At 38.8% G+C, this 16,000-nt stretch overlaps 2 protein-coding genes across 2 annotated transcripts in view; both read left to right on the top strand.

Moving 5' to 3' along the window:
- The window catches only part of LOC130221935 (gastrula zinc finger protein XlCGF26.1-like), a 151,600-nt gene that overhangs the window by 20,002 nt on the left and 115,598 nt on the right, over nt 1–16,000 (top strand). The window lies entirely within an intron of this gene.
- LOC130222630 (gastrula zinc finger protein XlCGF49.1-like) lies at nt 4,865–6,507 on the top strand. Its single transcript, XM_056455163.1, has 3 exons — nt 4,865–4,895; nt 5,434–6,043; nt 6,284–6,507. The coding sequence occupies exons 1-3, from the start codon at nt 4,865–4,867 to the stop codon at nt 6,390–6,392; spliced, it is 750 nt and encodes a 249-aa protein (XP_056311138.1). The 3' UTR covers nt 6,393–6,507.

Raw genomic sequence — 16,000 nt, forward strand, 5'->3', positions numbered from 1 at the left:
TTAGGTACCCTTTGACAGTGGAAACAGCCATAAAAACATACCGTACTGTACCGTACCACTCAGAAAACAGGCCATAAGGGGAAGGGCTAGATACCCCTTCGAACACAGATTTTTCAGGACTCCATCATCTATCTCATATGAAGCAAGAGATCGGGATGACATATGATGATGTGTGCAGGTGTTGTAGCGCTATTCCATGTGTTAGGGGTAGATCTGAAGCCCTTCCACTTCTCACTCTGTTTCAAGGGGAAGGAGTAGGGGTGAAAAATAGAATTGAGATTGGGCCTTATTCTGTTGTGCAACAATAGCATTGGTTTTCACTGCAGAAGTGACCACAGAAGCCTGCCACATTCTTCATGCAAGCTCTCTTTCCAGTCTGCATGACTTTATTAGGAAAAAAATCTGATAACAAGTCTGTAGGCTGTTTAGTTACTGACTTCATTTACTGATTAATGTAAATGATACAATAAAGGATTTTGAGACTAAAATCTCAAGTTCAAGTTTATCATCATATATTCATACAGTAGAATTCTTAACCTGCAAATATACATAAAAATGTAGTTTGCAAAAATAGTGTGAACTTTAAACATTAGATAATACAGTTATGCATAGGTATAGTAATTAATAATAGAAATATTATTTGTAGTGAGAAGCTGTTTGTAATGTTATCTCTGCCTTGTTTTTCAATCTCTCCTGTACAATTCTCAGCTGTGCAGTTTTAGAACCAGACTATAATGTAATGTGGCTATATTGTAGCCTCTAAGGAGACTCTTGATGCCACTATCTATCCATACTATCTATGTTTTCTTTGTTTCTATCTTTCAATTTAGGAAACAAAAAAGGGATTGAATTAACCCAGAAAGAGGCAGAAAGTTCAAAAGGTATTTTTTATAGTATATTTTTATACTAGCATTGTTTGTATATATTCAGATTTAATATGATCAAATTGTTTGCACTGCAACAAAAAGGAATAGAATATTGCTTCTTTTTACAGGAAAAAGAAAAATGTCCCCTGATGAGACTGAGAGCACCTCAGGTATGTGTAGGGTTATTTAACTTAACCTTTGTTGAAAAACCACAATATTGCTGGCTTAAAATGGGTTGGAATTTAGAAATCTTATATAATTACTAGAGGCAACAGCAATAATCAAAAGGTAAACATTTGTGAATAAGCAAAATAACAGACAAAAATATATTAAAACAATTTATTTGGATGAAATAGCACAATTTACGTTTCATTTCATTGAAACAGTGTTTAACATTTTAGAAATAATGTAAATAACTTTTCACCTAAAATATTATTCTAATGCCTTTTCACCAAAGTTGCACTGATCCCCGTGCTGGCGTGTCACTTAAATCTGAGCTGGTGATGGACTGCTGTTTACAGGGCAACAGCAAACCTAAACAGTACTGGGATTAGAGAACATATGTTATAATACAGAATTCAATTTATTTTGATATTAACATCATCAGTTTATCATGCAAGGCAAAAAACAACTGAAACATTTTGTATACTTTTATTTTACATGGCAAAATATACTTTACAGAACAGGGAACACTTATTAGATTAGATAAAAACATACACACCTTTATTAAGCTGAAGAAATCCACCAGTCAGGCAGCACGAAGGAACTGCTCTCCTATTGAGTAGAATGCAAAAAGCCCATACTCTGACTGTAAATATACAGTCTTTATAGTTTTAGTTTTGAATGTCAGTGAAAAATGTATATATATATATATTTTTTTTTTTTATGTTGCAGAGGCCAAATCGAGGAGAGTTGTGAAAAGACCATGGAGCCAGACTGAAGTCAATGCAGTCATGAAACATTTGAAATCCCACATTTTAAAGGGACACCTCGCCACAAAATCAGAGTGTGAGCAGTGCAAGATTGCAGAGGATCCTGTTCTTAGAGAAAGAACAGTACAGAATATAAGGGACTTTGTGAGGAACCGAGGTTTGCAAATGAAAAAGAAATGTTAGATTGTTAAAATGTTAGAATGTTTTGTTGGAGTCTTGTTTACCCAGTCAGTGCAGTTCAACACTGAAAAGCAAAACCTTAAAAGGTTAGTTCACAAAAATGAAAATTAGCCCATGATTTACTCACCTTAATGCCATCCTAGGCGTATATAACATTCTTCTTTCAGACGAACACATTCAGAGTTATTTAAAATTTTCTTTAGGCACCTAAACACAGTATAATGGAAGTGAATTGTGGCCCTTTTTGGAAGATCAAAAAAGCACAAATATCTATTGTCAATCTATTACAATCTATGTCAGTCTCACGTATCCATGAGGTTAACAGATCTTTTGAGGTGGATCAATGGGTTTTTGTAACAAAAATATTACATTTCTTACAAATTTTAACTCAAATTGCTGAAACAGCCGTATCGGTGTTGGTGACTGGACAGAATCAGATAAACCAAACTGAATCAAAAAATTATCAAAGAACAGTCTGAATCAGAGGGATGTTCAGAACTCAGCCAACTTGACTCTTCACAAAGAGCATACAACCGTTGGCAGTTACAAAAACCCCTCGATTTGCTTTAAAAGACATATATTAACCTCACAGACGCGTATGGGATAGTTTGACTTTTAGTCCTTATATTTGTGCTATATTTTGTTTGTGCATTATAATGTTTTTAAGTTCCCGGAATTTTTTTTTTTTAAATGCCTGGAATTTTTTCTTTAACTTTGAATGTGTTTGAAAATAAAAAATGTCATACACATCTAGGATGGCATTAAGGTGAGTAAACATCGGCTAAACCCTTTAAGGGACAGAACCCCAAAGACTGTTGTCATTATTGTTGGCTTTTTTAAAAGCCTTGTTAAATAAATGCATTTAAGACAAAGTGATTTGATGTTATTTCCAGTGCAGATTTTTTCTCTTTCTCTCTCTCAATCAATCAGTACCTACCTATATATCATTGGACCCATTTAACTGGACTGTGTATGAGTGAAGTCCAGTTAAACACTAATTGTCCTCATAATACAGTGTGAGTGATGTGTGTTGGTGTGTATGGGTAAAGTCCAGTTAAATACTAGTTGTGCCCATAATCCAGTGTTGGTAATGTGTGTTGGTGTGTGTGTGAGTGAAGTCCAGTTAAACACTAATTGTCCTCATAATACAGTGTGAGTGATGTGTGTTGGTGTGTATGGGTAAAGTCCAGTTAAATACTAGTTGTGCCCATAATCCAGTGTTGGTAATGTGTGTTGGTGTGTATAAGTGAAGTCCACTTAAACACTGATTGTGCTCATAATCCAGGGTTGTTAGTGTGTGTGTGTAACACTCATGGCTGTCCTCATAATGCATGATTAAATCAGAAACGCCCACTTTTGCCCTGTCCCCACATTGTTGTAGGATGTCAGGTCTTAATATTTCCAGACTCTTTCACAATAATTAAATTCTGAGTAGACAGAATTATTGCCCATGCAATATGGAGAAGATTCATATTTCTTACTAATCTGTAAGACAAAAGGAAATGTGGGTCCCCATATACCATGATGGTACTTATTTGGGAAAAAAGTCCCAATAAACCACCCGTACCAGTATGTGTGTGTGTGTGTGTGTGTGTGTGTGTGTGTGTGTGTGTGTGTGTGTGTGTGTGTGTGTGTGTGTGTGTGTGTGTGTGTGTGTGTGAAAAAAGCCTTACACTATGAAGCGTGTATGCACTGTGACTACTTTTATATAGTTGATTACCAGCTGGGCATTTCACTCTGTCTCGTGCTGAAGCCTGTCACTGTCGACCAATCGCAGCAGGCTGTCATCGGTCCAATCAGCGCAGATTAGCTTCGCGCTGAGGAGGGGGTTGGGAACAAATGAATCGCTGAATGATTCATATGGGAGTCGTTGGGATAATTAGGTAAAAATAAATGCAGATTATAAGACCATCAAAGTGTTTTATGACCTTGCATGCATATTAGACTGTTGTTGGAGACCCTTACAACATAAATATGACCCTATTTCATGTATAATATGGGCTCTTTAAATATTCATGTTCAAGTTTTATTTATCTAATATTTCCAGCCAGCTTTTAGTGAACTTGCAATATTGTCAAAAACACAGAACTTTCAGTTGTTATATATGTAAAAAGGGCTAAATACATGCAGGACCATTCAAATATTTTGCTGGTCTCCAACTAATGACAGCAGATCACTCAGTAATTAAAACATCACAGCAGTAATGTTATTGCGAGTGCAAATCCCTCTATTTATTTAACCGAAGAAATGTAATGCTTACTTGCTGTGCCTCTTGCAATCTGTTGTCTTGCTCATTCACTCTCGTCGCCATGATTTCCGAGTATTTTGACTTATTTTGGAGGATCACGTGGCCGGTATAAATTTGCGGGAGACTCGCAAAGCTTCCGGGAGAGGTCAGGTTGGATGAGACTCTAGATGGGGGAGAATGCGTCACAGCAGCTCAAAACACTGGCACGGGTCGCGCCAATAAACTAAACAGGGGTCCCATTGCATCTGTATTTTAGCTGCTGTGACCAAGGGCATTACGCTCCCACACATCATTTACCTTTGTTTGGCTATGCATAATATCCGGAAGTGCACGTGCTTCTTCGGTCCTGTCAGATGTGGCGCGCAGTCTCATTCCCATACAGCAGAGAGTGGTTGTGTAGAACTCCACTGTGCGTGATTTAGAGAGCCGAAATCTGCCCTCTTCAACTCTCCTCCTCTTCCTTTATACTCTCACCCATTTCCTTATTTTTTAAATTTGCCCAGAGTGTATTGAGTTTTTTTTTTTATTTATTTCAAAGCATTTTCCCAGAATATGTCAAAATAAGATGTCCCCAAATATCAGTCCGTTTGCTGAAACAGAGAAAGTTTTGGCCAAATTAAGCCTCAAAATCCCCCTGAATGGATGAAAATGACTCAACAGCTCATAAGGGTAAAGGTGCACATTCCAGACTTTATGCAGATGCTGTACAGGCATGTCTCATGTCTGTGAGGAAAATATTCAGCTGTTTGTTCAGCTGTTACCCCAGAACTTTTTTTCTGATGCATTTACCAGTCAGGCGCAGAATGAACAAGTATTCCCTGTCTGCTTTACAAATTTTATAAAAACATTTTGTTGTAATTTTGAATATATATGAATAAAAATAGGCCATTTACAGCGTTCAAATCTGTGTCTGATCAATACGACCAAAATGACTTTTATAATCAATTATGTAAGAAACTCTGAAAACTGGACTGACCTATGTTAAGCAGCTTTGACACAATTTACATTGTAAAAGCACTAGATAAATAAAGATGAATTGAATTGAATCTGCTTTAATGTGTACACGTTAATGGAGCGAACAAAATATGATCTGTTTTATTTTACATAGTGTGTGTAGCCAATGTTTCCAGTGTCTTTTCACTTTTCAGCTTTTGATGAGAGTTTTAAGACTTAATGAAAACTATTGTTTATTTATTTATTTCAGACCTAATTGAAGAGAATGAGGGGAGAAAAGAGGAGGAACATCATGTCAAAGTTGAGGACAAAACTCATTTACAGACTGATGGTATTTTGAAAAAGAGAGACAAGAATTGTTTCACCTGCACTCAGTGTGGAAAGAGTTTGGCAAACAAAAGCAAACTTAAGATTCACATGAGGATCCACACTGGAGAGAAACCATTCACATGCACTCAGTGTGGGAAGAGTTTCAGCCAATCATCATCCCTTAATCTACACATGAGGAACCACACTGGAGAGAAACCCTTCACATGCACTCAGTGTGGGAAGAGTTTCAGCCACTCATCAAACCTTAATAAACACATGAGTATCCACACTGGAGAGAAACCATTCACATGCACTCAGTGTGGGAAGAGTTTCATCCGCTCATCATCCCTTAATCTCCACATGAGGATTCACACTGGAGAGAAACCATTCACATGCACTCAGTGTGGGAAGAGTTTCATCCGCTCATCATCCCTTAATCACCACATGAGTATCCACACTGGAGGGAAACCATTCACATGCACTCAGTGTGGGAAGAGTTTTAACAGCTCATCAAACCTTAATCAGCACATGAGGATCCACACTGGAGAGAAACTATTCTCATGCACACAGTGTGGGAGGAGTTTCATCCACTCATCACACCTTAATCAACATATGATGATCCACACTGGAGAGAAACCATTCACATGCAACCAGTGTGGGAAGAGTTTCAGCTTATCATCAACGCTTTATAGACACATGAAGATCCACACCAGGGAAAAACCATTCACATGCACTCAGTGTGGGAAGAGTTTCAGCCAATCATCACACCTTAATAAACACACAAAGATCCACACGAGAGAGTATATGTGCTTGGAATGTGAGAAGACTTTTAATACAGCTGCAGAATTGAAACGGCACAAGAGGATTCACACTGGAGAAAAACCAGTGTTCACAGTGCAGTAAGAGGTTTACTCACTTAAGAACCCTGAAAACACATGAGAGGATTCACACTGGAGAGAAACCCTAGACATGATCAGTGTGTACAGAGTTTCACTAATTTGGGGCAGCTTAAGAAACACATAGGATGGTTTCCGGTATGGCGTCGACACATGTAGCAGCATAGAAAGAGCGCTCCCATACACACTGGTTTTAATCCTCCTTTTTACATCATATATGATAACCTAAACCATATTTAAATAACATAGAGGGGGACAAAAACAACCATTGAGACCTGAAAAAAACGAGAAATCAACAGATAAAAATTAGAGACGGACGGGATAGCTGATGGCCTGTCAGCTAGCATTGCAGCAATACATACGGACATCAAAGCTTTCTAGATAGATATTAAATGTGATTTAACCGCCTTCCAAGATTCTCTCGCAAAACATGTGAAAATGGAACTAAGTAACTTTAAACAAGAAGTCAATCAAAATCTGGATGGCCTTATTACGGACCTAAATGCTACGGCAGGTCAATTCAATTCAATTCAATTCACCTTTATTTGTATAGCGCTGATACAATGTAGATTGTGTCAAAGCAGCTTCACATAAAAGGTCACAGTAAATAGGAACAGTGTAGTTCAGTTTGTAGTGTTTAAGTTCAGTTCAGTTTAGCTCAGTTCAGTGTGGTTTAATAATCACTACTGAGAGTCCAAATACTGAAGAGCAAATCCAACGATGCGCAGCTCTACAGATCCCGAAACATGCAAGCCAGTGGCGACAGCGGAGAGGGAAAAAAAACTTCACTAAAGGCGGAAGTGAAGAAAAAAAACCTTGAGAGAAACCAGGCTCAGTTGGGCACGACCATTTCAACAAAGTGGAGAAGCGAGTTTGAGAATTGGAGGAGAACATTGCTGAGATGAAAAATGCTCGATCAAACCATCCAAATTCAAGAAAATTTACAAGAGAAACTGTTAGATCTAGAATCACGTAGAAATAATATTCGGATTTTTGGAATCCCGGAAGGAAGCAAAGGGAATAATATCCTAATTAGAATAATAAGACTTGGTGGAAAGATTATCAAAATGGAACTGTCACTCGACAAATTGGACCTTAAAAGCCAAAGGTGTTACCGGGCACTCGGACCAAAACCACCCACTGACACCACCCTAGATCAGTGGTGGTATTCTTCCTGGAATACAAAACAAAAAAATGGTCCTCCGCATGGAGAAAGAAAGTAATACACTAGAACGAAAAAAGGATTTTCTTTGACCAAGACTACCCACCTGAGATCCAACAGAAAAGACAGGCTTTTGCTCCGATAAGAAAAATTCTGAAAGAAAAGGGGATTAAGTTCCAAACACCACCGCCAGCGAAACGTAGAATCTTTCTGGAAAACGGCCCGGTCGTGTACAATTCAATGACGGAGGCATCAAGAGATCTGAAAGAAAAAGGACAGATAAACAGCGAAGAAGAAACTATTGAAGGGATCTCTGGGAAAGTGAAACAAAGACCTTGGCAAAAGGAGTGACATGGAAGAAAAGTAAGGAAAAACATCAAGTGAAGATCTGGGAAAAACTATGTGAATTTCAAAGGGACAACACTAGCTCCATTTGAAAGAAGGGTAAAACCTGACAGATCCTAACAAAGAACTCTGAGAGACTGGTAAAACTTCTTGACTTAATTCACCGATGATGGACATTTAAATTGTTTGAAGGAAGAATGGTATTTAACCGAACTGACCAACAACACAAGATGAACGATTAGAGCACACCAAGACTCAAGTCATTGAGTAACATGCTGGTAGGAAGACATGAAGGGATTCTAATTTATACAACTAAAATCCCTTGCTATAATTAGTAGAAATATTTAACTTGAAAACCTAGCCAGAAATACAAGAATATAATATTGCCAGATATGGGCGCTGAATATATTCGTTAACATTTTTTGTGCAATAGGCACAGCAAGGAAGGGGCCCTTTAGAAAAGGAAGGCTTTCCCCTCACATTAGGAAGTTATTTTAAGACTTCAAGGTTTGGAGACCTTTTTCGTAATGTTTTATTATGTGGTTCAAGATATTTATGTTTGTGTTTTTCTTGTTCTGGTCACCGTGATCTTCGCAATAACATCTGATTATAGTATATGCAAAAACAGGAATATAGAGTAATTACTTTGAATATTAATAGGTTACTAATTCTGATTAAAAGAAGCAAACTCGTGGCTAAAATGAAAAGTAATCTTCTGGCAATAGACACATCTTTCTGATACAGAACATAAGAAATTAGAAAAAATGGGATTTAAGGTTTTCTTTTCCTCATATAATAATAGTCGTAAACAAGGAGTAATGACATTTATCTCAAATAAAATCAACTTCCAATTAATTTCTAAGATTACTGATAAAGAAGGACGATATAACCTAATTATAGGAACTATCGACCAAAACGAAGTTACATTAGTTAATATATATATAGACCACCTGAAAAAGACAAAGCATTTCTCAAAAAAACATTTACTATTATAGCCAAGGAGGCCTCAGGTGTGTTGACTTGTGGGGGAGACTGGAATGTACAACAAATAAGATATATGATTGTAAGAATGGGTTTTAAAACCACAGCGGTTCGAACTGTAGTACTGCCGAATGACTTAAAATGTGCTTCACACACACACAAGGAATTTGTTTTGGCTACAGAAGCTTCCAGTGTACATCAAGTGACAAGTGACAACACAAAATAAAAATGAAAAAAAAAAAAAAAGATGATAAACATTAAACAGAGATGCATTTATTCAAAATAAAAATCTGGATGTTGAATTGTATGTACAGATTTGTTATAAATATACAGGTTATAAGGTGCTGTGTACAAATGCGAATGGAGAAGGTATTGCATTGCATATTGATATAAGGTGCTGTGTACAAGTGCGTATGAGAAAGTATTGCACATATTTATTGCACAGTAGGGGAATATTTAACTGTTCATAAGGTAGATAGCCTGAGGAAAGAAACTGTTCCTGTGTCTGGCTGTTTTTGTGCTTGGTGCTCTGAAGCACTGACCAGTCGGTAAAAGTTCGAACAGGAAGTGTGCTGGGTGTGAGGCGTCCAGAGTGATTTTGCGAGCCCTTTTACTCACTCTGGAAGAGTACAGTTATTGAAGTGTAGGAAGGGTAGTGTCAGTGATTCGTTCAGCAGTCCGGACTATTCGCTGTAGTCTATGGAGGTTGGTTTTGGCAGCTGAGCTGAACCAGACGGTGATTGAAGTGCAGAGGACGGATTGGATGACAGCTGAGTAGAACTGTACAAGCAGCTCCTGTGGCAGGTTGAACTTCCTCAGCTGACGAAGGAAGTACAGTCTCTGCTGGGCTTTCTTCACAATAGAGTCTATGTGAATGTCTTACTTTAGATCCTGAGAGATGGTGGTGCCCAGGAACCTGAATGACTATTGCAGCCACAGTGCTGTTCATGATGGTGAGTGGGGAGAGTGCAGGGGGGTTTCTCCTAAAGTCCACTATCATCTCCACTGTTTTGAGCATGTTCATCTCCAGGTTGTTGTATCTGCACCATAACGCCAGCCGCTCCACCTCCTGTCTGTATGCAGACTCGTCACCGTTCTGATTGAGGCCGATAACAGTAGTGTCGTCTGCAAACTTAATGAGTTTGATGGAGGGGTCTTTTGCAGTGCAGTCGTTGGTGTACAGGGAGAAGAGCAGTGGAGAAAGAACACATCCCTGGGGGGCACCAGTGCTGATGGTGCAGCTGTCGGATGTGATTTTGCCCATTCTGACTAGCTGTTGTCTATCTGTCAGAAAGCTGGTGATCCATTGACAGACAGAGCTAGGAACAGAGAGCTGGGCCAGTTTGTACTCAAGCAGTGATGGGACGATGGTGTTACAGGCAGAACTGAAATCCACAAACAGAATCCTTGCATATTTCCCTGGTTTGTCCAGATGTTGTAGGGTATAATGCAGTCCCACATTGACTGCATCATCCACAGACCAGTTTGCTCTATAGGCGAACTGCAGGGGGTCCAGCAGAGGTCCAGTGATGTCTTTCAGATATGCTAGCACCAGTCTTTCGAATGACTTCATGGCCACAAATGTTAAGGCAATAGGTCTGTAGTCATTGAGTTCTGTGATCTTTGGCTTCTTCAGGATAGGGACGATAGTGGAGCGCTTAAAGCAGGATGGAACTTTGCGCTGTTCCAGTGATCTATTGAAGATCTGTGAAAAAATAGGAGCCAGCTGGTCAGCGCAGGTTCTCAGACAGGTTGGTGAAACACTGTGTGGGCCTGGCGCTTTCCCTTTCTTCTGTTTAATGAAGATCAATACATCACTTTCATTAGAAATTAGCCCTTCCATCCTTGAGGAGGTAATCTGAAATTTACCAAATTTAACTATTGACAAGATTTACAGTCTTGTAATTTCTGTTTCACGCAATTTAAGCAAATGGAGGTACAATAAAAGCAGACAGACTGATTGTATTTTATTGCAATATAGAGCAATTAAGTGTTGATGTTAAATCAAAAGTAAATCACAAATACTTGAAAATAAAATGGTTTAATGACAATAACTTGCTATGGCTACAACTGAATTAGTTACAAATAACTGTCCAAAATGATAAAATATGCAATGATAAAACCTGATATTAATTGTACCCAGCTTAAATGTAAAATTAAAGTTACCAGAGGTAGAAGGAGACAGGGGGAGGGAGAGACAAAGAGAGCAAGTTGGCCTTAAAGAGGCAGAGAAGATAGACTGCAGAGCAGAAAAAGAACAGATCAGGAAAAAAGCAAAGCTAAGTTTACCAGCTATTTTGAATCTTTCTTGACCATGTGAATAAAGCCCAAATACTGAGACATTTAAACTGACCAATCAACATGTGACCACATCGTAAAACCCCCAAAGTCCACGCACCAGGCCCTGATCTTATCAGTATCTGCCTTTGGAGTCAGTATGGACCTTCTTTGTTGAAAAAGATATAAACAAATGCATATGATAATTTTTAATTGCAAATGAACATTTTTGGTATGCTGAAACATTTCAGATACTAATAATTTGGGCATACTAAAACAAGACATAACAAATACGATTACATTTTCAAAACGGAAACATTTAGTGAGCAACAACAAAACAAAAACAAAACATGCAGAACAGCTTGAAGGTTAAAACAAAATCAGAGAACTGGCGTTTCTCCCGAACCGACTTCATGGCACCGGAGCTGGGCGAACGTCCCTTTGCCGTGATCTGCTTCTAAGCGACCATCAGACTAGTCCTCCGCACCGGAATCCGTCCAGGCTCACGGTCAGGTAGAACCCCGGTGTGGCTAGGAAGTGGTCCTCGTTGGCCTTTGCGTCATTGAACAATGATTAACAGCATCGCAGAGATAGCGGGTCAGCACCGTATTAGTCAAGAGGACTTTTTTGGTGTCATCCTCCATGACCACCGTTCCCTTCCCACCGAACACTGTGGTGAAAGACAGCTACGCCTGCTTCAACTTCTGATAGTCGGACATCTCATGGAACTCCGCCTGCCTGAAGTGGCAGCTGAAACAGCAGCGCTGGATCGTAACTTTAATGCTCTTGAAGTTGGCGTTTAAAAGCACCATTGATTTTGCCTCTGACCACCTGCCCTTTGCCTCCACTCTGCTCTCCTCCACGTCAGCGATTTGCTCCATGGTGCTGGAGGGACCCGTGGTAAGGCAGATGCACTCATCTCTCTCCCACATCACGACATTTCTGAAGGCGTACGATCTGGAGCACTCGGCTGCATTGACATAGGTGTCCCAAAGTGTCAGCTTAATTTCACCAGTGATGTCGCTGACTCACATCCCCTTCAGCTCATAGTCAGCACCGTTCATGCTGACCACCCTGCTTATGGATCCATCTTGCTGAACCGAGGGCGCACTTCTCCCACCTATAAAACAAAAAGGCAGATTAAGTGCGCTGTCCGCTTGGCAGGTGCCTCAAACAAACTGCGGCAAGACTCCTACCTTTTGCCCGGGACCGAGCACCTTGACCTCAGCTACGGTCATTCTCTTGCAGCCGGGCTTACTCGGCTTGGTTGAATATCACTTGCTTTTCCAGTGCGAACATCACCACTCTGTGATACTCCTTTTTGGCACTCTGAATTATTGCGGTGAAGAAAGGACTGTTTCACTTGGACTGGGCGACACATTGTATGTAAAGCCTTCCATCACATCTTCTTCAACCTTCAGCTTTAGCACTGGTCATCGCTCTGCCATTGTAAGCTGAACAAATACTTGAAGTGGACCAAGACCAGTGTTCTGCCGCCTACATATGAGTAAACAGTGCGGGAGGTGAATATTTATAGGCAACACTGCCTTCCGTATGAAAATTAGAGCCAACGGAATGTTGACAATGTAAGCCTCTTTTATTGGCTCTCAAAGAGCTGCAGAAATGGCCCAAAGCGCAAACCTATCAGCAGCTTAATGCTTTTTTACAGTTGAATCTGTGGCCACAAGGAGCCCTGCATTATATAGCCACAGGTAAACATATTTTATAATAAATATAATAATATAAATATATAAATATATATAAATATAATAAATATAATTATGACTCACATATTTCCATATTTGTGTTAAAGCAGGGCGGACGCCTCCACTAACTCGAACATTGTGCAAATTTCTTGTTTTTTCCCCTAATAAAGACTCAGACTGCTTTAACAACATATACCAAACATAACACACAAAAACATGAAATAAATATCATTTGTTCAAAGGCCTAATTTATTTTTTATTTTAAGGAATGCATATTTTATTGTTAAAAATTATATTCGCTCAGCCTTAAGTGACTGCAGGCCTATATACTTCAGAATACAGACTACCCTTCTCATTTGTTTTTTTTTAATAGGTCTATATATTCCTTTGCCAATTGCTAAGCCTTAATTTTTTTTTGTGTTTTTTATCTTTGTTGTTTTTTTTTCGCACCAGCTGCAAGCCATCCATTAAAAAAAAATATTCCCTTATAGAAGCATTTGTTCTGTGGCACACCGCCAGCGATTTTCCAGGGAGACCGCCGTCAGGACAACAGTAGCAAGCCCATGCCCACCCACTGTACTGTTGTACAGTTCTGTACCTGACATAAATACTTTAGTTAGCTTTTTTTCTCTTTTACAATTAAAATGGAGAAACTGAATAAAATATTGTATTTGTTTAACATAATTATTTCCAAAAGCAAAGTTTAGTATAAATACTGCAAGACATTTTATATATAACAGGTTGTGATTAAACCCAAAAAAGTTTAAAAGTTAAGATTGTTTTCTGTTTTGTTTTTCTGTTTAGGGTTTGCAAGTTTGTTTTTACCATTTCTTCAGTTCAAACTCTTTTCCCTGTCCAGTATTGTAATGAAAAAAACAAATGAAAAATAATGACATAACAAATAGGATTACATTTTCAATAGGAAAACATTTATTGATCAACAAACAAAACCAAAAAAAAACCATGCAAATCAGCTGAATGTGAAAATAAAATCAGAACTGGCGTTTCACCCGAACCGTCTTCATGGCATTGGACCGGGGCAGACGTCTCTTCGTGGTCTTCTCCCACCTGTAGCACACAAAGGCAGGTAAAGTGCACTGTCCGCTTCGGAGGCACCTCAAACAAACTAGTCGTGACCTACACTTTTTTGCTCGAGTACCTTGTCCTTGGCCAAGGTCCTCCTCTTGTACTACAGGGGTGCACAGCGCAAAAATGGCACACTGGGGGCCTCCATATTGAAGGTAGATCAGTAGCATTACTTGAGAGCTTACAAATGTAAATGTGAGCACTTGTGATAATAATATTTGTATGTGTAGGTTGAAATGTACACTCACAGCTCTGATGTGAACAGCTGAATCCTTCGATTTGCACACACACATAATAATCCAAACACTTGTGTTTTAAATTCGAAGTTGCAGATTAATAGATGTGTATTTGTAAAATGTCATTCACAAATACAAAATGATAGACACACGTGTGTGCTTCCAATTTACCTGTGCACGTATTGCAGTTTCACTGTACAAGCACAAGTCGGCACTCACAACCTCTCAGATTTATCTGTACATGTGCAAATCCACGAGCTCTAACATTTGCAACACATTTCGCGAGATTCCTGTTGCAGAACTACCTGTGAGACTTGAAGATCCAGAGGGGGTGGGGCGCGGGTAAAGCCGTTTTATTGGCTGATGCTCGGCCAATGAATGGCAACAGCCAACGTGGGTGCAAAAAATAATTTGTACGATTATTTTACTATTATTATTTAGTTTTTAAACTATTTTATAATAAGATACCTTTTTATAACATTAAATTGATGAATATGTACATACCAGTAAAAGAGCAGCAAAGTCAGTTGATTGGCTAGAGCCAGCCAATGAAATGGGACGTTTTTGTACGTCAGCACACAGGGCAGCTCACGCTGTTTTTGATGGTCGCGATGGCGGTATCGAATAATCCGAGGGTAAGTTTTTAACAATCTACAAAATCGTTTTAAAACAAATGATTACATTGTTATTATTATTAGTATTATTATTTACTTGACTAAAAATCTGTATCATTAAAGACTAATATGTTATCTGTTTATTTGGCCTAATGCATATGCTCAACACAAATAATTATGAAAGGCAGTTTTTCTGATGATAATATTTAATGGACAGGGAGAAGTAGCTTTATCGCGGGTAAAAGTGTTCACAATCAGAGGTTAATATTACATTATTTATTTAACCCTTATGCACTGTTCGTTTAGGGTGTCTACTGGGGTTAAGGGAATCTAGAGACCCAGGACAATAATAGTTGTTTTTAATCACTCACCTTTGTTTGTATTATACGGTTGTTCAGTTTATACATTAGAATGTTTTTGCAATTACAGTATGGCACATTGTGTGCATGCAAAATGTTACCAGACATATTATATTAGTTATAATAACTTTAATTTGCAGCCTTCCTCTCCTAAATATGAGATTAAATTACATGAGCTTTAATTTTTAGGGCTGACCACTAATATTCATTTGTAATTTTGAAATCCTTTTTTTCTACTCGTTTGCTTAAAACAGAATCGAGCGATTGTGGCGGGATGTGTTTACTGCAGTTACCTCCCACTTTTACCATGTTCTGCATGCACCAGCTGGAAGAGAATGGACATCTTGATCTATCCAGCAGTCTTCACATTTTCTGCTGTCACTATGCCTTCATCCCACGTCTCCAGGCCCATCTCAATACATTTACAGATGGATGGGACAACCATCCCATTTCATCTGAGGGCAACCTCTCTCCTAATCAGCTGTGGCAACTTGGGCAGCAGTACCATTCAGAAGACTGTGACAAGGTAGGCACTTGCTTTTATCTTTTTTTTCTATTCAGATTTTTTCAAATAACTAATTTACAATTTCTATCAGATTCTACAGATTCCACAAATAGACTGGGAAAGCAGTGGTCTTGTCAACAGTGACACAAATTCTGGCATTCAGGTTCCTGAAATTGACTGTCCACTTACCTTGGTGGAACTTAATCAACTAAAGGTTGCTGTGAACCCAATGCAGCCATCAGAAAATTTTGGGGCAGATGTTTACATTGCTACACTGCAGTACATGCATAGCATTGGTTATATGTAATTGAAATAACAAAATTACTCAAAGAACAATTTGTCTT

This window comes from Danio aesculapii, chromosome 4 (genome assembly GCF_903798145.1).
Source record: "Danio aesculapii chromosome 4, fDanAes4.1, whole genome shotgun sequence".
NCBI classification, from domain to species: Eukaryota; Metazoa; Chordata; class Actinopteri; order Cypriniformes; family Danionidae; genus Danio; species Danio aesculapii.